This window comes from Triticum aestivum, chromosome 2A (genome assembly GCF_018294505.1).
Source record: "Triticum aestivum cultivar Chinese Spring chromosome 2A, IWGSC CS RefSeq v2.1, whole genome shotgun sequence".
Classification (NCBI taxonomy): domain Eukaryota; kingdom Viridiplantae; phylum Streptophyta; class Magnoliopsida; order Poales; family Poaceae; genus Triticum; species Triticum aestivum.
The window spans coordinates 677,665,870-677,688,563 of record NC_057797.1 but is presented as its reverse complement, the minus strand read 5'-3'; the positions used below and the strand labels follow the sequence as shown (position 1 = coordinate 677,688,563).

At 40.9% G+C, this 22,694-nt stretch overlaps 1 protein-coding gene across 1 annotated transcript; it reads right to left on the bottom strand.

Annotated features, from left to right (window-relative positions):
• Positions 1–12,830: 12,830 nt before the first annotated feature.
• On the bottom strand, positions 12,831–21,748 carry LOC123190157 (probable LRR receptor-like serine/threonine-protein kinase At1g56130). Its single transcript, XM_044602751.1, has 24 exons — positions 21,493–21,748; positions 21,208–21,394; positions 21,017–21,088; positions 18,965–19,036; positions 18,806–18,877; positions 18,337–18,408; positions 18,135–18,206; positions 17,971–18,042; positions 17,761–17,832; positions 17,594–17,665; positions 17,446–17,520; positions 17,257–17,328; positions 17,105–17,170; positions 16,945–17,010; positions 16,816–16,860; positions 16,613–16,677; positions 15,858–16,237; positions 15,568–15,766; positions 14,881–15,042; positions 14,679–14,797; positions 14,284–14,494; positions 13,965–14,196; positions 13,721–13,871; positions 12,831–13,567 (listed from the first exon to the last, which is right to left on the bottom strand). The coding sequence occupies exons 1-24, from the start codon at positions 21,644–21,646 to the stop codon at positions 13,169–13,171; spliced, it is 3,159 nt and encodes a 1,052-aa protein (XP_044458686.1). The 5' UTR covers positions 21,647–21,748; the 3' UTR covers positions 12,831–13,168.
• Between the last annotated feature and the right edge of the window lie 946 nt (positions 21,749–22,694).

The following is a 22,694-nucleotide window of genomic DNA, read 5'->3' as shown; positions in this document are numbered from 1 at the left end:
TAGTGATTGATAGAATTCTCTAGTCACCATCACCAAGTTAGTAGAACTTCGTGATGAACTATGATATGCAAGGGATAATGAAAACGATTCCCAAGCTCTTCGTAATGCTGAAATCAACGATGGTTGAAATCAAGAAAAATATCAAATGTTGATGGTAGACAAGACCAATAGTTTCAAGAAAAGGGAAAAGGGAAGAAGGGGAACTTCAAGAAGAATGGCAAGCAAGTTGCTGCTCAAGTGAAGAAGTCCAAGTCTGGTCCTAAGCCTGAGACTAAGTGCTTCTACTGCAAAGGGACTGGTCACTGGAAGCGGAACTGCCCCAAGTATTTTGCGGATAAGAAGGATGGCAAAGTGAACAAAGGTATATTTGATATACAGATTATTTATGTGTATTTTACTAGTGTTCGTAGCAACCCCTCAGTATTTGATATCGGTTCAGTTGCTAAGAATAGTAACTCGAAACGGGAGTTGCAGAATGAACAGAGACTAGTTAACGGTGAAGTGACGATGTGTATTGGAAATGGTTCCAAGATTGATATGATCATCATCGCACACTCCCTATACTTTCGGGATTAGTGTTAAACCTAAAATAAATGTTATTTAGTGTTTGCGTTGAGCATGAATATGATTGGATCATGTTTATTGCAATACGGTTATTCATGTAAGTTAGAGAATAATTGTTGTTCTGTTTACATGAATAAAACCTTCTATGGTCATACACCCAATGAAAATGGTTTGTTGGATCTCGATCGTGGTGATACACATTTTCATAATATTGAAGCCAAAAGATGCAAAGTTAATAATGATAGTGCAATTTATTTGTGGCACTGCCGTTTAGGTCATATTGGTGTAAAGCGCATGAAGAAAATCCATGCTGGTGGACTTTTGGAATCATTTGATTATGAATCAGTTGATGCTTGCGAACCATGCCTCATGGGCAAGATGACTAAGACTCCACTCTCCGGAACAATGGAGCGAGCAAAAGATTTGTTGGAAATCATACATACTGATGTATGTGGTCCGATGAATATTTAGGCTCGCGATAGATATCATTATTTTCTGATCTTCACAGATGATTTGAGCAGATATGAGTATATCTACTTGATGAAACACAAGTATGAAACATTTGAAAAGTTCAAAAGAATTTCAGAGTGAAGTGGAGAATCGTCGTAACAAAAATAAAAGTTTCTACGATATGACCACAGAAATAAAATATTTGAGTTACAAGTTTGGCCTTCAGTTAAAACAATGTGAAATAGTTTCACTACTCACGCCACCTGGAACACCACAGTGTAATGGTGTGTCCGAACGTCGTAACCATGCTTTATTAGATATGGTGCGATCTATGACATCTCTTACTAATTTACCGCTATCGTTTTGAGGTTATGCATTAGAGAAAGCTACATTCACGTTAAATAGGGCACCATCTAAATCCGTTGAGACGACACCGTATGAACTATGGTTTGGCAAGAAACTTAAGCTGTCGTTTCTTAAAGTTTGAGGTTGCAAAGCTTATGTGAAAAAGTTTCAACCTGATAAGCTCAAACCCAAATCGGAGAAGTGCGTCTTCATAGGTTACCCAAAAGAAATTGTTGGGTACACCTTCTATCACAGATCTGAAGGCAAGATATTCGTTGCTGAGAATGGATCCTTTCTAGAGAAGGAGTTTCTCTCAAAAGAAGTGAGTGGGAGGAAAGTAGAACTTGATGAGGTAATTGTACCTGCTCCCTTATTGGAAAGTAGTTCATCACAGAAATCTGTTCCTGTGACTACTACACCAATTAGTGAGGAAGTTAATGATGATGATCATGTAACTTCAGATCAAGTTACTACCGAACCTTGTAGGTAAACCAGAGTAAGATCCACACCAGAGTGGTACGGTAATCCTATTCTGGAGGTCATGTTACTTGACCATGACGAGCCTACGAACTATGAGGAAGCGATGATGAGCCCAGATTCCGCGAAATGGCTTGAGGCCATGAAATCTGAGATGAGATCCATGTATGAGAACAAAGTATGGACTTTGATTGACTTGCCCATTGATCAGCGAGCCATTGAGATTAAATGGATCTTCAAGAGGAAGACGGAAGCTGATAGTAATGTTACTATCTACAAAGCTAGAATTGTCGCAAAAAGGTTTTCGACAAGTTCAAGGTGTTGACTACGATGAGAGTTTCTCACTCGTATCTATGCTTAAGTCTATCCAAATCATGTTAGCAATTGCCGCATTTTATGAAATCTGGCAAATGGATAAACAAAACTGCATTCCTTAATGGATTTATTAAAGAAGAGTTGTATATGATGCAACCAGAAGGTTTGTCAATCCTAAAGGTGCTAACAAAATATGCAAGCTCCAGCGATCCATCTATGGACTGGTGCAAGCATCTCGGAGTTGGAATATACGCTTTGATAAGAAGCATATAGTTTTATACAGACTTGCGGTGAAGCCTGTATTTACAAGAAAGTGAGTGGGAGCACTACAGCATTTCTGATAAAGATATGTGTATGACATATTGTTGATCGGAGATAATGTAGATTTATTCTGCAAAGCATAAAGGAATGTTTGAAAGGAGTTTTTCAAAGAAAGACCTCGGTGAAGATGCTTACATATTGAGCATCAAGATCTATAGAGATAGATCAAGACGCTTGATAAGTTTTTCAATGAGCACATACCTTGACAAGATTTTGAAGTAGTTCAAAATAGAACAGTCAAAGAAGGAGTTCTTGCCTGTGTTACAAGGTGTGAAGTTGAGTAAGACTCAAAACCCGACCACGGCAGAAGATAGAGAGAATGAAAGTCATTCCCTATGCCTCAGCCATAGGTTCTATAAAGTATGCCATGCTATGTACTAGACCTATTGTATACCCTGCCCTGAGTTTGGCAAGGGAGTACAATAGTGATCTAGGAGTAGATCACTGGACATTGGTCAAAATTATCCTTAGTGGAATAAGGATATGTTTCTCGATTATGGAGGTGACAAAAGGTTCATCGTAAAGGGTTACGTCGATGCAAGTTTTGACACTGATCCAGATGACTCTAGATCTCAATCTGGATACATATTGAAAGTGGGAGCAATTAGCTAGAGTAGCTCCGTGCAGAGCATTGTTGACATAAAAATTTGCAAAATACTTACGGATCTGAATATGGCAGACCCGTTGATTAAACTTCTCTCACAAGCAAAACATGATCACACCTTAGTACTCTTTGGGTGTTAATTACATAGCGATGTGAACTAGATTATTGAATCTAGTAAACCCTTTGGGTGTTGGTCACATGACGATGTGAATTATGGGTGTTAATCACATGGTGATGTGAACTATTAATGTTAAATCACATGGCGATGTGAACTAGATTATTGACTCTAGTGCAAGTGGGAGACTGAAGGAAATATGCCCTAGAGGCAATAATAAAGTTATTATTTATTTCCTTATTTCATGATAAATGTTTATTATTCATGCTAGAATTGTATTAACCAGAAACATAATACATGTGTGAATACATAGACAAACAAAGTGTCACTAGTATGCCTCTACTTGACTAGCTTGTTGATCAAAGATGGTTATGTTTCCTAGCCATAGACATGAGTTGTCATTTGATTAACGGGATCACATCATTAGGAGAATGATGTGATTGACTTGACCCATTCCGTTAGCATAGCACTTGATCGTTTAGTTTGTTGATATTGCTTTCTTCATGACTTATACATGTTCCTATGACTATGAGATTATGCAACTCCCGTTTACCGAAGGAACACTTTGTGTGCTACCAAACGTCACAACGTAACTGGGTGATTATAAAGGTGCTCTACAGGTGTCTCCGAAGGTACTTGTTGGGTTGGCGTATTTCGAGATTAGGATTTGTCACTCCGATTGTCGGAGAGGTATCTCTGGGCCCACTCGGTAATGCACATCACTATAAGCCTTGCAATCATTGCAACTAATGAGTTAGTTGCGGGATGATGTGTTACGTAACGAGTAAAGAGACTTGCCGGTAACGAGATTGAACTAGGTATTGAGATACCGGCGATCGAATCTCGGGCAAGTAACATATCGATGACAAAGGGAACAACGTATGTTGTTATGCGGTTTGACCGATAAAGATCTTCGTAGAATATGTGGGAGCCAATATGAGCATCCAGGTTCCGCTATTGGTTATTGACTAGAGACGTGTCTCGGTCATGTCTACATAGTTCTCGAACCCGTAGGGTCCGCACGCTTAAAGTTCAGTGACGATCATAATAAGAGTTTTTGTGTTTTGATGTACCGGAGGTTGTTCGGAGTCCCGGACGAGATTGGGGACATGACGAGGAGTCCCGAAATGGTCGAGACGTAAAGATTGATATATTAGATGACTATGTTTGGACATCGGAAGGGTTCCGAGTGGTTCAGGCATTTTTCCGGAGTACCGGGAGGTTACCGGAACCCCCCGGGAGAAGTTATGGGCCTTATGGGCCATAAGAAGGAAACACACCAGCCCACAAGGGGCTTGTGCGCCCCCTTTGGGCAGGAGGCCGAATTGGAGAAGGTTTGGGGGGTGCGCCCCCCCTTTCCTTCTCTCCTACTCCTCCTTCCCTTCCTCTCCTACTCCAACTAGGGAAGGGATGAATCCTACTCCCGGTGGCAGTAGGACTCCTCCAGGGCACGCCATAGGGGCCGGCCCTCTCCCCCTCCTCCACTCCTTTATATACGGGGGTGGGGGTACCCCATAGACACACAAGTTGATCTTCGTGATCGTTCCTTAGCCGTGTGCGGTGCCCCCTTCCACCATATTCCACCTCGGTCATATCGTAGCGGTGCTTAGGCGAAGCCTTGCGTCGGTAGAACATCATCACCGTCATCATGCCGTCGTGCTGACGAAACTCTCCCTCAACACTTTGCTGGATCGGAGCTCGAGGGACGTCACCGAGTTGAACGTGTGCAGAACTCAGAGGTGCCATATGTTCGGTACTTGGATCGGTCGGATCGGGAAGACGTACGACTACTTCCTCTATGTTGTGTCAACGCTTCCATTGCCGGTCTACAAGGGCATGTAGACAACACTCTCCTCTCTCGTTGCTATGCATCACCATGATCTTGCGTGTGCGTAGGAATTTTTTTGAAATTACTACGTTTCCCAACACTTACATTTTCAAATATAAGTATAAGGTGTATCGTCTTCAAGCCTAGTGTGATGGTTCGGTTCACCGGCAACAATCTCCAGCGCTACCACGCCGAGTGCAAACACGTCAATCTTCTCAGCCGTGTGGCCTCTCATGGCGTACTCAGGTCCATGGTAGCCACTAGGAGAAGGAAAGCCAGCCAATCGCCGTCAGGACATTTAATTTTTTTTCACAAACTCATGAGGGTGATGTCGATGGAGACAAATTAAGACATAGGCTGGGAGTTAGTGTGAACATCTTAGGATTCCAACAATCAACTTTCTGCATCATTGAAGAACCTCAATATCCACAGGCTGGATTTCACCGCTTAGCATAGAGGTAAAGTGCCAAAGTTTTGGAAGGAATTAGAAGGAAGGGACCTCAGTATTTTCATGTGAATTTGTGATGACAATGATGTCTGAATATTGTGAAGACTGATTTTTACCTGAATATTGTGAAGGCAGATTTTTACCCAAAGTGTGTGGTCTAAGAATGAATTGGTAGTAATTTGGTTAGATTCTATAGTGTATTAGTAAACTATAAGGTGAAGTGTTCTGTCCGCGCTTGGATGCATTCCTTCCATCATGACTTTGCCTAGTAAAACCCAAATGGCAGATAGCGGTGAATGATCAATAGAAGTAGGGAGTAATAGGCGGCCACTTCATACCTGATTTTGCGATCACCAGATTGACAGGCACCATTCATTTATTTGAAATGATTGTTTTGCTTGACAACTCAACTGATACAAATGTACACAATTGACCTCTCGAGAGAGAATGGAATTAACTCCCATGACAACTCAACTGATGCAACTATTTAGGCACTTTAGTCCTTTATTTTTGGTTTATACTCATAAGTTTTTCAAATGTGAACCGTTGAAGCCAATTTCCCTGGCTCTCAGGTGTGGCGGCGGCCTCAAATTTTTTTCTAAAAGCAAATACCCCTTTTCTTCAAGGTTCATCACTCGTGATAAAATAGCATTTTTCCCTCGCGCGCTCATATGTTTCGTCATCCTATTTGAGTTGATCATCATACTGTAATGTTTTACCATATAATTTGTCTATGCATTTAATTTCTGAATCATGAATCGTGTCTAGGGAAAGTAGTATTTTGAGGTTTTGATTAAAATCTTGTCTCACAGGTCCAGTAACTAATATCCACCTAGTAACACCTAAAATATTATATCTATGTAATCATCTGATGTGTTGAGTTAAATCTACATAGACATTGTGATTCCTGACGAAGCAACTTCTCTGTTGTCATTTCCATGTGCAGAATTTGTACCTAGCAGCTCTGAAGTTGAGGTTGAATTGAATCAGTAGATGAAATATAGTAGCTGCCAATGGTGAAGATGGTACGACAGCTGCAACTTCAACCGTTCCATTTAGGGTTTCCTCCATGTTCCCATTCCCACTGCTCTCAGGCTCTCTTTTCTTCCTCTTCTCAACTAGTGTTCTAGATCTCAGATTATCTAAGTATGTGCACACATATTTATGAATTAATCTATTGTGCAGGAGAAAGAGAAGAGAAAGGAGTGCTCAAGAACCATAGGAATGGGAGGCATCGGGAAAACACCAAACATAACATTTGCACCCCCAATACTAGAGGTGAAAACAAATAAGTTTGGCATTCCTCCATATTCCCATTCCTAGCGCTCTTAAGATCTCTCTTTCGTCTACTTCTTCACAGCTTACTCTCAGTGCTTACGAAACTCTCAAATAAGTAAACACTAAGCTTAAAGTGTTGGACTAAGTGTTTCAAACTATAAATAGACTGTAGGCAACTCTATAGAGAAACTTAAGAAGAGCAAGCATGGAAGACTCACAGTGCATGTGGCACCATTCTATAACCAGAGACAATGGGGCCACACAATAACTGGGCCTTGTCCTATTGTCATGTACTCTTAATTCACATCACATGCAGGGAGATCTTTTGCTTACCAACATCCGAAATCTGATATATCATTTTATCAAATTGTGCACATATATAGAACCAAATGTTATGGGTAAAAGATAAGAATAATATGAAGCAAAAAAGGTAGCAAGCAAAATTTATGATCTAAAAGAAAATATGAATTTGTACAAATTAAACATAGGAAAAATATGAAAGGATGGAAAAGAACATTTCGATTACAATTGGTACACATGGACTTCATATATTAGCTACACTAGAATAGATGATAATGTGATCAGCCCATGATTAAACAAATTATGCAGTAGTAAAACTAGAACGGTTGTACATGTCATTTCTAGAGGAAACAATATACATGTTTGTTGTTCTGTAAGTAATTTTGCATCCAAATTATGTAGGCTACACACAGATACATAGGATAGATAGGAAAACAAGAATCATCAGCCATGATCCCTTTGTGGAAGCATATTGGTCAAGACGTCAAGTACTTGTCTAAACTCAGTATCCACATCAATTCAGCATGGTTCACCTAGGCAATACGCTGCACCACCTAGTATTTTGGGGACAAGGTTCAGACACAAAGTAAGAGTGAGATCCTCAAGATAGCTCGGTACTTCTTCTAGCGGCAAAGTACTTCACAGTTACAACCTTGTGGCTCGGCCACCATCCCTTGGATCAAATCACCCAAGTTGTGATGTGAACATGCATTGAGGTTCGAGAGTGGAGAAAATAAGTTGCGCGTCTAAATAGTATGTTAAAAACACAGTGTTATGCTCAAGTGTACAAATTCCATTGGAGTTTAGAATTTTTGAAGCTGTTGATGAATCATTTCATAGTTATGGTTGCTTCTTGCTAGTATGTGTTACTTGTCCATTTTCTATGCCCATGTGTGAACTCTATAGGAACAGTTTATGTGATTTAAGATCATTTTACAGGGTGGAAGCTAATTAACGCTAAAGATAATCTGAAATGCATATAGTTTACGTGTTATGTTTGCTAATTAAAATATTTCCCACTCTGATTTCTGCTCCTATTCTTAGCTTCAATGGTGAGGAGTGGTGTGTCATTGATCTGATTCATATCCAGATTGATTTCAACTTAATGGAACGAGTGAAGAATATGTACCATTGTATGTGTTAAAGTTGTGTGTCTCATCTTTCTTATCTTGCTAAATTTAAAAAGGTGCTAGTGTATGTTTCTTTGACTACATGGATTTTTTTTCCAGATCTAGATGTATCTTTAATTTATATTAATTGCCTTGGAATGATATGGACTCGTGTGCAGAATAATCCGGGGCTAAAACATGTTTTGTTCTATTTGTAGAATTTGAAATGTAGTTTACTATACTATACTATATTTTAAAGTATAAACTAGTTAGCAATCCGCCATCTTACCATACCATGGATTAAGGAATGCCAGAAAAACAGCAAAAAAATAACATTCCTACTACGTAGAGTATATGAACTTGAACCAAATCATGTTATATTATAAATCCTTCTTGTGTTGTGTGATCCAAAAGGAAGAGGAAGGAGCACCAAAGAACAATAGGCATGGGAGACCAAAGCATCCTCTAGTGTTAGATGAGGAATGAGAGCTTTAGCCTTCCATCATGTTCCCATGCACACTGCTCTTAGGCTCTCGTTACTTCATCTTCCTGTCTCACAGTGGACATCTCATATCATATAAATATATCAACATATATGTTTACTTTATTGCTAAACAATCTACCAAACAAATAGTAAGAGGAAGAGCGCTTAAGAACAATAGGAATGAGAGGTATCGGGAAATATGAAATGGGATTTCCACCTCAACAAAAGAGGTAAAGAACCGGTAGGTTACGTTTTTCTATGTGTTATCATTCCCATTGCTATTAAGCTCTCTCTTACTTCCTTTTCCTAGATCGATTTTGATATTTCACATTGAAGATGTGCACACACACATATATTTGGTTTCTAATCAAAGCCAAGCAAGCCAATTTTGTGTGCCCTTACCACCTTTCTCACTCTGATTTCTGCTCATACTTTGAGTTAGCAGTGGTATGTCATTGATGTGGTTTAGTCTCCAACATGAGATCAATATAAAGAACCATCCTATGTGTTAAAGTCATGTGTCTCATCTTGTTAATTCTGAAAATGTGCTTGTTTATGTTTCTACAAAGGCCCTTTTTGGACATAGAGAGGTATACTTCATATATATATATATAAGGACTCATGTGTGGAAGCCTAAAAAAGGACCCATGTGCGGAATAATCTGGAGCTACACATGTGTGTCGTTATGGAATAAGGAATGGCAACAAACAAATAAACACAGAAGATAGCAATCCAACTATGTAGGACTAATGAACTTGATCAAATCATATTGTACTACGAATCATTTTCATTTTGTATGATCCAAAAGGAAGAGGAAGGCACACCAAAGAATAATAGGGATGGTAGGCATCAGGGAAAGTCAACCAAAGTATCTTACTTTGTTACACAGGAACTGAGAGGTGAGAGCTTTAGCCTTCCCTCATGTTCCCATGCCCGCCTTTTGGTCCTCTTCATGTTATCCATATGCATTCTTTTGCTAAAGCGATTTAGCAAACAAAAAGGAAGAGGAAGGAGTGCCTAAGAACGATAGGAATGAGACACATAGGGAAATACCAAACTGAATTGCCACCTCAATACTAGAGGTGAAGAACCAATAAGTTAGGATTTCCTCTATGTTATCACTCCCACTGCTCTTAAGCCCTCTCTTTCTTCCTCTTGCTACCTCATTTTTTGACGTCTGACATGAAATATGTGCACACATATGTTTGGTTTTTAAGCTTCAACAACCAACCAAGCCAAAAGGGAAGAGGAAGGAGTGCTTGAGAACAATATAGGAATGAGAGCCTTGGAAAACACCAAAGTGAGTTCTCACCTCCAACACTAGAGGTGGAAACAAAGCAAGTTAGACTTTCCTCCATGTTCCCACTCCCACTGTTCTTAATTATGCTCTCTTTTCTAACACTTTTCGACTCGCCTTCAAGCTCTCCACTTAACCAAATATGTGGACTCATGTCTATTGATTCTCCACCAAAGCTATTGTATAAGACAAAAGGAAGAGGAAGGAGTGCACAAGGACAACAGGAATGGGAGGCATCAATAAAGGATCCATGAAAAATATTTGCACCTCCAACACTAGAGGTGCAAACGTACAAGGAGGGATTTCCTTATCTTCATGCTTACTCTCGGAGCCTACAAATCTAACGAATCAAAAACTCTCAAATAACAACCTTGAATTGCTGGAAAAAGTGTTTCAACTTTGAGGTATAAATAACAAGTGGTGCACCATATGGAGAACCATAGAGGAGTGCATGAGGCATAATTGTATTTTCAATGATGGTGGGGCCTCATAATCACGGAGCCCTGTCCTATTGTCCTCTACTCATAAATTAGAGCAACTGAATGGAAATCTCTTTTGCTTACCCTGTTACCCATATCTAAAACTAGTACATAATATCCATATCGGCATGTGCATTTATACAGTATGAAGAAGTGTAGCAATAAGAAGTCATGAGATAAAATAATATAAACCTGAACAAATTAAACAAGAAAACTTGGAAACAATATAGAACAATGGGGGGGGCATTGAAGTGGCAACAAATTTTTACACAGGTATTTCAGAGCCGAGGTACACCATTACAGATGAAAAATATGATTAGTCCATGATTCTAGAGATATCATATTAGTAAAATCAAATGTATATATGCCATTTTATCAAGAGATAAAATGTGTATATGGCTAGGGTTATTGTTCTATAAGTAATTTAGTATCCAAATTCTGAAGGTTGTACACAACAACATACATGGAAGGAGGGAAAATAGGAAAATGTATCTCCAAGGAAATCATTAGCCACAACCCCTATGAGGAAAACACATTGTATACATCGGTTCAACATGGATCGCCTAAGCAACATGATGAACCACCTAGTATTTTAGGGACAATGTTTAGACACAAAGAACGAGGTCCTAAGATATTTCATTACTTCTTCCACCCATCAAAGGACTTCCCAGTTACAACCTTGTGCCATGACTTGAAGATCAATCACCGTTGCAATGCAAACATCCACCGAGGTTCAAGAGTGGGGCCTTATCCCGCACGTATAAACAATCTATAAAAAACATCATTTTATGATCGTGTACAAATTCCATTGGATTTTAGAGTTTTCGAAGTGGTTGTTCCTCGCTAGCCTGCGTATGTATCCATTCGTTTGCTATGTGCATGTGTGAGGTCTTTAGGAACAGTTTGCTTATTTAGATCATTTTACAGGGTGGATGCTAAAAACAAGCTGCAATGCATGTGTTGTTACATGTTTTATGAGCTGACTATCATCTTTGCCACTCTAATTTCTGCTATGACTCCTATCTACAATGGTCGGCATTGGTGTCTCATTGATACAATTTTCTGTACATCGTGAGTTCAAAGGGAACTAGTGTAGAATCTGCATCATTGTATGTATTAAAGTTGTGTCTCATCTTAACAAGCCTAAAAGTGTGTTTATTTATGTTTCTACAACTAATTGGCTCTTTTCCGGATATAGCGACGTGTACTTCATGTATGTACTATCTGACAGGTAAATTAAATGTCTTGGTGTGTTTCATGGTGCAAGTAGAATCTTCCAAATGAAACAACACTACCAAATTATCAAGTATAAAGCAGTTTGCATGTTAAGCCGACATCTTATCTTGTGAATGGATTAAGGCATGCTAGAGAAACAAAGACTAAAATTAGCAATCTAACTATGCGGGGTGTATGAACTTGAACGAAATCATTTTAACACTATGAATCCTTTTTATGTTGTGTGATCCAAAAGGGAGAGGAAGGAGAACCAAAGAACAATAGGCATGGGTGGCAAGGTTAAAAAAATAGGCATGTGTGGCTACATGGAAACTCAAAACAAAGCCTCTGTTAGACAAGGATCTAAGGTCTTTAGCCTTCCATCATGTTCCCGTGCTCACCGCTCTTAGGCCTTTTTTTCTTCCACTTCCTGTCTCACATTAGACATCTCATATAACATGAATATATGCGCATATATGTTTTTTTTTCTGCTAAAGCAATTTAGCAAACAAGAAGGAAGAGGAAGGAGTGCATAAGAACGATAGGAATGAGAGGCATCGGGAAATACCAAACAAAATTTCCATCACAACACAAGTGATGAAGAATCAATAAGTTAGGATTTCCTCTATGTTCTCATTCCCACCGCTCTTAGGCCCTCTCTTTCTTCCTCTTCCTAGCTCGCTTTTGAGATCTCACATCGGATATGTGTGCACATAGCTAAAGCAACCAAGCAAGCCAAAAGAAAAGGAAGGAGTGCATGAGAACAATAGGAATAGGAGGCATCAGGAAACACCAAGCTGAATTATCACCTCCTACACTAGAGGTGAAAACAAAGCAAGTTAGGGTTTCCTCCATGTTCCCATTCCCACTGCTCTCAGGCTCTCTTTTCTTCCTCTTCTCGACTAGCCTTCTAGCTAGATCTCAGATTATTTAAGTATGTGCATACATATCTATGATTTGTGCATTTATCTATTGCGCAAGCCAAAGGGAAGAGGGGGGGGGGGGGGGGGTGCTCAAGAACCATAGGAATGGGAGATCAGGAAAGCACAAAACTAAATATTTGCACCTCCAACACTAGAGGTGAAAACAAAAGAGTTAAGCTTTCCTCCATGTTCCCATTCCTAGTGCTCTTGTGCTCTCTCTTTCTTCCTCTTCCCTGCTTACTTTCGGAGCGTACAAAATCTGAAGAAAAAAGTATCAGGCAACAAGCTTGAATTGCTGGACAAAGTGTTTCAGCTTTGATGTATAAATAGATGTGATGTGCACCTACAGAACCATAGGAAGATCAAGTAATTAAGACACCCAGTGCATAGTATCACTGCAAAGTTAATGACAATGGGGCCCATTGTCCTGTGCTGTACATGTAGAGCATGTGCAAGGAGATCTTCTGCTTACATATATCTGGGAAGCTATTGCATTCATAGAGCAGGAAAATAATTTAGCATTCGCGGCAGAAGAAAATAAAAATACTCTCCTTCGCCCATACTACCACCTGACGATGACAACTACGTAGCAAACACCTTGGCGCGCGCACGCACCTCACCTGCCCTCGTCGATGATGGAGGTGAACATCGGCGACGGGTTTCCGGTCGCCGGCGTGGCATCCCCACCTGCAGCGTGGCCACCGCCGGAAGACTGCTGCGTGGTCGACGATGACGACAGGCCGGCCTGGCTGCTCGTGCCCGTGTAGCTGCTGCTGCTCCCGGCCTTGACCTGCCACTCCGTGATGTAGCTCGGCTTGATCACCTCCTCCCCGGCCATGTCGGCGTCTCCCGTGAGCATCGACACCACCCTTGACATGGACGGCCGTCGGTGGGGCGATCCCTGGGTGCAGATGAGTGCGACGCGGATCACCCGGAGCACCTCCTCGCTGTTGAACTTCGAGAGCTTGGGGTCCACGAAGTCCAGAGGGTTGCCGTTCTCGTAAAGATCCCACACCTGAAAACATCAGACAGTTTCAGTGATTGTAGTACAAATTTCAACTGTAGATCTTGCCGACAATACACCGACCAAAGCACAGCTGCTGCTTTACTTTCGAGAACATTTCAAAATTTAACTTTCGAACGTACTGTGGCTTTTATTGATCTTTACCTTTTCAAATATATAAGTTGTCTCCTCTTCAAGCGTAGTGTGATGGTTTGATTCACCAGCAACAATCTCCAGCGCTACCACACCGAATGCAAAAACATCAATCTTCTCAGTCATGTGACCTCTCATGGCATACTCAGGTGCAAGGTAGCCACTTTGGAAAAGGAAAGCCAACCAATCACCGTCAGAACATTTACAAACAAATTTGACAAACTCATGAGGGCTGCGTCGATGGAGATGCACTTACAATGTGCCTGCAACTTTTGTGCTCACATGAGTCTTCTTGTCATCATAAAGCTTGGCAAGCCCGAAATCAGAGATCTTTGGGTTGAGATCGGCATCTAGCAAGACATTGCTGGCCTTAATGTCCCTGTGCACAATGCGGACGCTCGACTCCTCGTGGAGATAAGCTATACCTCTTGCTATGCCTAAGCATATCTCGAATCGTCTTGGCCAGTCTAGGTTCAAGCCTCCCTTTCCTGAAGATAAACATTGAGGGGCTTTAATTTTTATAAAATTAAGGTTCAACACAGCAGAGTCATAGTCGATCTTGAATGAAATCATACCAAACAGCGCGTGATCAAGGCTTCCATTCTCCAGGCACTCATAAACCAACAGCGGTGTCTTGCTCTCGAGGCAGCAGCCATACAACTTCACGAGATTACGGTGTTGCACCCTTGATATAGTCTCTATTTCCGTAGCAAATTGAAGTTTCCCCTGATTAGATGATTCAGAGAGCTGCTTCACTGCCACCACTCTACCATCACTTAACTTACCCTGCAAGGAAGTTGCACTAATCAATTAAGGTCAGGCTTTGACCAGGTTCTAGCAAATGAATACACTTGACAATGATGAATTTACGCATATCATCTGACAGATGTATACTAAGTTCAAGTTCAGATTATGACCAAGCAGTTTCTAAGCATTTACCAAATACAGATATATAGTAAAACGAACCAACCTTGTAAACTGATCCATATCCTCCTTCACCAAGTAGGTTACTGGAATCAAAATTTTCTGTGGCTGATCTTAGCTCACTATAACTGAATACATTTGGTCTTCCAACTATAGTGTACAGCTCTGCACAACAGACAAAAATGATCCTTAGCATAATTCTGTCTACAGGAAAGTAAACAATATGATCCTGGAATATCAAGGAGTACCTTCTAACTCCAATAATATTTTTTTCCTTTTCTGCCTCCATACAAAGACTCCAGCAAGAGCAGCCAGCAAACAAACAGCAACACCAATTACAACTCCAACGATCACACCAGTTTTACTGCTGCTCTTGTTGTCCACAGAGTAATGCACAGTAGGGATGAAATCTGAAAAAAGTTAACTTAGTTTGAGTATGCAAAACAATGAATGATGCTTAGTTGCAATGCAAGACGAGCAATTTAACACAGTTATGATTACATCAAATACAAAAGTGAATCGTGTAGAATTTCTACCCTCATCATGGGTCTTCCAACATTTATGCTAATTTCCAATTGAAATAGAAAACATTCAACTTGTTTAGACATGAATCAACCAGTGAGCATACACTGGCATGAACTATATTACAGAGCACCACTTAATCTTTTTAATGTGACCGTCACAAAAAAGATTGATTACTAATTTCAAATTGTAAGTATCTTTCACATCAAAGTTTCATGTTCAATTTTAGATATTAAATACACCAGTGGTAGAAGTGAAAAACACTGGCACTATCGATACTACAGTGACATGTTTCCTTGGCCACTGTGTTATACAAGTACTACCTCCGTCCCAAAATAAGTGACGTGGTTTTAGTTCAAATTTGACTTCAAGATGGCAGTGTAGAACAAAGAAGTTCCAGTTCAGGTTCGTACTTGGGGTTGCGCTCAAAGCCGATATTGCAGGCCCATAGTAGCCTTGAGTAGGAATGCAGCAAGTACCCTTGCCAGCCCAGAAGAGATGAATCTCAAGGAAGTTTTTTACCACAGGAACAACATACTGCTTCTTTACAACAACGAAAGATTTCCCTCCTGCAGCCTTTCTTATGTCGAAGTTCTTCTCCCTGCGCTCTCCCTATACAGACACCAATCAAAAGAATGTATTGGTTTCACAGTAGATGAGCTAAAAATATCAGACAGCAGAGAAATTTAAGCTTCTAAGCTACCTGGAGATAGATATCAAAAACTCTTCTCGCTCTGCTTTTCCAAGCTTGGGGATCAGGGGAGTCAAACTCTGCAAACTGAAGTGTCACTGTATAGTTTCCGTTCTCGAGTCCAATGCCATAGTATCTCAAAGATGATGGTGACATCCTTGCTGTTTGGAACAGTCCAGAATCTAGTGTGTTCTGAAATTGGCGTGAACTGTAGATTATGTAACTTCCATTGGGTGGGTCCATGAATCTTCCACTACTGCTAACACCCCAGATAGGTGCACCCCCAACATAATATGATGCAGCACCAAGATTGGCATTATCAGCCTGATACATGGCATTGTCTGAGCCTGATATGGTTCTACTACCACCACAGTCCACCGCTAAGGAGGAAGCTGCACACAAGTTACAAAACAGTAAGGGCATGTACAATGGTTGATAAGATAGTCTTGTCTTAAGTCTTGCATGTAATTTAGAGATGACAAAAAAAAGTCTACAATGGGTCATCTCTTAGCTTTATCTTCAACAACTGGTTATTCCTAAAAATGTGGTGAGACATATTGTGCTAAGAGATCATCTCTTGTCTTCTCTTAAATAAGAGAAGACAAGCCTTTTCTTATGAGTTCTCTCTCCTCCACCTCATCATTTATCCTACGTGGCACTCCTAAGATAGCACCATTGTACATGCCCTAATCTTTACTTGGGAATCTGCAATTAAGGGTCTAAAATTACTGTAGTGTACTAAAAGATGCAAAGAGTTGAAAGCTTACAGTGCGGAGAGCCAAGAGAACAGGGGGTATTTCGCTGAAGACAATTCAACCCAAATGGCAAAACACTGCAAATGGGAAAAAAGTGAATATTTTTCAATTCCACTTACAAGCTCAGATGGATATATTATTCTTCAAAAAACACACTGAGATGAATATTTGTTCCTACATGATTTTGGCAGGAGTAAATGAAATGCAGCAAGTACCTGTTATTGGAGCTATCGATCACAAAGTCGTTTGCCACCAAATTCCTAAAGCACAAAAAATCAGATTTTGTTGCTTAATTCAATCAGACTGGCTATGTATCTTTAATCAGTAATAATCATGAAGCATACAATTGTAGGTTTTTCTGGGTAACCCAAGAAGGAAAGCTTCCTGAGAGGTGGTTGTATGAAAAATCTCTGAAAATGAACACAACAAATTAGTAAGTAGATCGAGACATATTTTCTTGTAGAGGCCAATATGAAGTGAAAATCAAGGAGCATATGGTCATACAAATTGGCAAGTAGAGGAGATTTCGTAGCTGGTAGACTTCCCGAAAGGCTATTATTGCCAAGAAATCTGATGAAGAGGAATATTTGCAAACATTAGAGAAACATGATTCAAAAGAAACATTATGAGAAAATGCTAACAAGTAACGCGCTTACAGATAACTAAGCATAGGAAGATCAAAGATTGACCGAGGCATTTGGCCTGTGATATTGTTAAAACTCAAATCCCTGCACCAATGGGACAAGGAGTATCAGACAACAAAGTACCGCGCTTTTAACTGAAATTATACCATAGTAGAAAGGCTTCCGTTGGACTCTGATTTTTCTGATAAGGAGAATGCTTACAGTAAAGTCAAATTTACAAATTTGGAGAAGTCTACTGATGCAAGTGTGTCAGATATCTTGCTGTTCCTCAATACTCTGCAGGTCAAATAGTTTAATGATCAGGATCTTAAACTAACATGGAAAGGAAAGTAAAAAGCACGTGTCATACAGTTCACCCAAAGATGTCATGTTTCCGACAAATTCCATTGAAGAGCTTCCATTTACAATATCGCCTATTCTCCTGTTATATTCAGACACTCAATGCGTCTGTCAGTGCCACAAGCTTATCTTTGCAATGAGAACACAGCTAGTGAAACTGAAACTACTAAAACTTACAGGCTTGTCAACTTGATAAGATTAGAAAGACTTCTGGGAATCGGTCCTTGAAAAGAGTTCCCTTGGAGCCTCCTACAAGCTCATACATATTTTGTTAACAAAGAAGCAATACAAACCATTTCTATTTATTAATGTCCTTGGCTACCATTTATGCTAACAAAAAGTTCGAGAAACATTTAATATTAGTGATTGGTGGAGCATATATCTTACAGTTGGGTCATGTTGGTCAAACTCCCAAGGAAGTCAGGTATTTGCCCGGTGAAACTATTGTCTGATGCCCACCTGGATTCACGATGACAAGAGTGTCCTAGATTATTGGTTGAAAGTTGAAACCTTAGTATAAATTACACTGATATCTTGGTTTGGAAAATTACAAGGTTGACAGGTTCGTAAGCTGGGACAGCGCCTCTGGTAGAGGACCAGTGAAGTCATTACTATCAATGTACCTACATTCCAAAGACATACATCATTTTCCATTCAAGAAGACTATTATCGATCTGGACAATGCAGAGAACACTGATGATCATGCGGGCATGTGCAAATGGCAATGTAAAAGTGAGTAAATAGATTACTTACAGCTGTTGAAGTTTTGTCAATTTTCCCAGCTCGTCTGGAAGTGAGCCGTTAAAATGGTTTGAGCCCAATGCACTGAAAGCACGAGATAAACCAGGTCAACACTAGAGCAATATTAAAAAGGAAGTGCCACTAAATCCCTTTTACAAGTCCAAATGCTGCTCGATATTTGAAGAGAAAGGCACTCTGATTTGGTTAGGTTTTCTATTCCAACTGTTTCAGTTTGCATGAACAGGAAGACACATAAAAGAACATACTCTATTGCTCTACTTAGACCGTAGTGTTGCTATGCTGTCTATGCAAAATTCAAGCCCACAGTATACAATGTCATGCACTTTTGTGTGAGTGATTAACTGATTATACTCCCGAACTCATACAACTGATACAAAGAAATGATCAAAAAATTGAAACCTGATTAGAAGATACTATCAATATTTAACATTACTCATCAGAAGACAAGATTGGATCTTACACTGATACGAGATCTGTAAGATTCCAAAGCTCCTTTGGGACAGGTCCGGATAATGCATTGGTGCCCACGGTTCTTGCGACATTAGAGGAAAAGAGTGTGAGATCGGCTGAAATCAAGACGAGTAATGCACAAAAGGTGTTGAGTCGTCGAAAGCCTTACATGTACTTCAGCGCAGTCAGTTCTCCGATGAACGCTGGCAACGGGCCGGTCAAGCTATTTTTCCTGAAGTCCCTGAAATGACAAGATCAGAGACAAACAACGTTAATCACATACATTTCACACCAAGTTTGGGTGATCCAAAACAGGTACATCTAGTCCGCAATGTACCGATCTTTCTTCGGTGCTCGTCGTAACTGAAAACCAATAATTCAACACCAATTTGATAAACTGCACAGTATACTATGGTTGTAGAACTTGGCCCGATTTTTTCACCAATGGAAACTGGAAATATTTGGGGGGGGGGGGGGGGGGGGGGGGGGAACTAGGGCGGCAGCTACACCTACACCTGGAACAATCGGCTGTAATATTCTAGGCGCTGACTGTTATTAGGTTTATAATCCTCGCCGATATATTTGTGCTCGATGGAGCCAATCCGCACCACTGCCATGTGAAGAGAGCATACCTCCGTTGCAGAACACCGGTGGCGCACTGGGGCCACTCTACTGTCTTTGAAGCTTAAAATCTGAGCAGCAGCGACGGACTCGCCGTTGCGTCGGGCGGGGAGGCAAGCCCACTGCGCCCTGGAAGAGAGCCGGAGCGCGCCGGCGCCGATTCCCGGCCAACCTCGCCGGCTTTTTTTTTTTTTTTGAGCGAACGACATTTTGGTGGTGGAATGCTGGAATGGAACGATGGATTGAAGGGATAGCCAGATGGGCTGAAAACTATACGCGAGAGGGCCGGGCTGAGCTGAAAAAAGGCATGGGTCCTTTAAGACCCACTGGACCCGGCCCAGTAGTTATCTCGAGTTATTTTTGTCTTTCAAGGTCACCGTCACATTTCCCCAATGAGAATCACTCTAAAACAAATCCCCATGGAGAAAAGACATGTCTTTGTCTGTTGACTATCACTAAAGTTTAAGCATAGTCTTTGAACTTTTATACTGCCAAAGATTTTTGGTCCGTCAACTGACAAAACTATCCAATTTTGATTTTGGCACACTGAAAGTGGTTTTGGCGTGACATAAAGGCAGTTTCCCATGAGTTGCAACAAAGTCAATAGAAAAAATGGGAGAAAATCAATAAAATCAAGGAAAATGCAAAAAAATACACTAGAAAATTTTAAGTTTAGTAATCTGAAGATAAAATGGATAAAATAGGTTATTTTTTTGAAAAACTTAGGAAAAAATTCTAGTGTAGGAAACTAAACATTATTTTAAAATTTTCTAATGAATACTTGCATATAAATTTAGGAAAATGAAACTTTATATTTATCAATAATATTTCTAGAAAAAATATTGGAAAGTATGGTTTTTTAAAATGAATAAATTAGAAATAAACTTAGCAACTTTACAAATTCCATGGTTTTCTAGATTTACTAATTATAAGGCATCCTAGATTATTTTTTCAGACTGTTATGTGTACTAGTTTTCAGAATTCCTACAATCTTAATCCTTTTAATGGAATATTTAACCCCCCCCCCCTGCCCCTCTATTTTTTTAATTTATTTTTATGGTACATGGACTGCCACTTGTGCTAAACTTTGTCAGGTCATCATCAAGGCCTCTTTTGGTAGAGGTAAGAGATGAAATATAGACACTTGAGGGGCAGATGTTTTTGTTATTCGAGTTCAAGTTGATGTACTATGTTTATACTCAGACTAGTAATTCAAATTTACATGAAGCTTTAGTAAAAGAAAATGCTTTTTATGAGGCATGCCACAAACGAGCTCTTACCAGAACTTCATATGGATTAGAATCCTGGGAATCCAAACTCGCATATTTTTTCCCATAAGAGTTTTAATATTCAAAAAATCCATAAACTGTTGTAATAACATCAAATATTCATGTTTAATCAGAAAGCAAAATTCATATTTAATCAGAAAACAAAACTCATCCACCACATCGTGCATGCAAGTAATATACATAGTAGTACGTTGAGCTAAGATGTCTAGCTAATCAAGGCGTGGGGTTTTAACTTGGTAATATAGTAGTATTGCTTGGTGAACAGTGGTTGTTGGTGAACACTCTTGAGCCTAGAAGTGGATAGCACATACAGTTTGATGAGGTGGGTGAGGTTCCTCAGCTCTTCCGGGATGGGGCCAGCCGCGTCCAGCGAGTTTATCTTCCTGCTCCACCCAACCAAGAGCAAATTGTTCATCCTCTCCAACTGACCAGCCGAGCCGTCGGCAATACAGCAGACGAGAAAAATATGGAACGGATGGCGAGAGAGGAAGGGCTAGCTTACAGTCTGGTGACGTGGCAGAGGGTGCCGTTCTGGTCGGTGCAGTCGCACTTGATGGCCGGGTTGAAGTTGGGGTTGTCGTCCAGCGGCGTGTCGTCCGTGGCGGCGCCGCTGCAGGGGTTGCCGCTGATGTTCCACGACGCCGGCGCCGACAGCCCCAGCTTCCCCAGTATCGCGTTCACCGCCGCCGCTGCATCCCACCCCGCCAAGACACCGACCATTAACAGAGCTTAACAACCAGAGAAGAGAAGAGCAGTGAATGCGCGCCACTACTAATCCACTGCATACCTTCGGTCGGGTCGGTCTGCGACGGCGGTGGCGGCGGAGCCTGAGCCTGAGCGGCCGCCCTCCAGGAAGAAGATAGGGCTGTAAGGAGCAGCGGCAAGAGGAGCACGGAGCCATGGCGGAGGCACGAGCTCCACCTTGGACTCGGAGGACCCATCTCCCTCCCCTCCTCCCCGTCAGATTGCAGTCCTACTGCCTACTGGAAGAAGAGGCGATGGATGAGAACAATAAAGCAGGCATCCGCTGGAGAAGGAGAATAGAGATATACTCAGAGGAGCTGTGGGAGGAAACATGCAGCCAAGTCCAAGTGGGTACTGGGCGATTGTTTTTTTATGGAGGTGGCGGCCCCTACTCACTCTAGTACTGCAGCACTCCTACTATACTCCTACGCCGATCAAGCTGCATGCACCTGCTCCTACAACAGTGCCGCCAAAAGAAGAGTGAGTTATTGGTACTAGCAGTATTTTTTGCTGTTGTTATCTGGTGTGTTGCTGAATTTTATAGATGAATGCATAAATGCGCGGTGCCCGAATGGAATAGTCTGTTCTCTCAGATGGCTGGCTTGGACCGGGACCAAGAGGCGTGACAAGAACAGTTTTTTTTTTTTTTGCGAGTGATGACAAGAACAGATTGAGCTCACATGAATGAATTCAGTAGAGGCTCATCGTGCTTGCAATTGCTTGTCATTGTCCTGAATTTACATTATTTTTTCTGCTCCTTGATGGTTGTAGCGCAAGTGGGAATATACTGCATGGATCCACATGCACACGGAGCAGGTGGCGAAGCAAATCAGTAGTTGGAATTTCGCATGGACGTTTTATTAAGTTAAGTGAATATGGTGGCAGTTGGGGCATTTCGTAGGATTGGAAGCCGGCTAACACCATCTCGTACGTTAGGTGTGTATTTACATCTCTGTCGAGGGTAATTAATAAGTAGCTTGGTTTGTTAGCGTGGTCGGTCCCTCTCTCTTTGGTTGTCGTGTGCCAACCTCGGCGTGATGCCTGAACATCAGGCATGGATCTTACCATGTTAATCAGGTTGAAGAGAGAGAAAGCATCGACGTTAACCACGAACATCATATCATAATACCAAAAAGCTGCCACCTTGATGAAGGTGGGGGGGGGGGGGTGATGTAGCACTCAACTTGCCCAAATTTAAAAATGGTACCTATTTGCTAATTTTAAATGACCACATGGTTTTTAAAT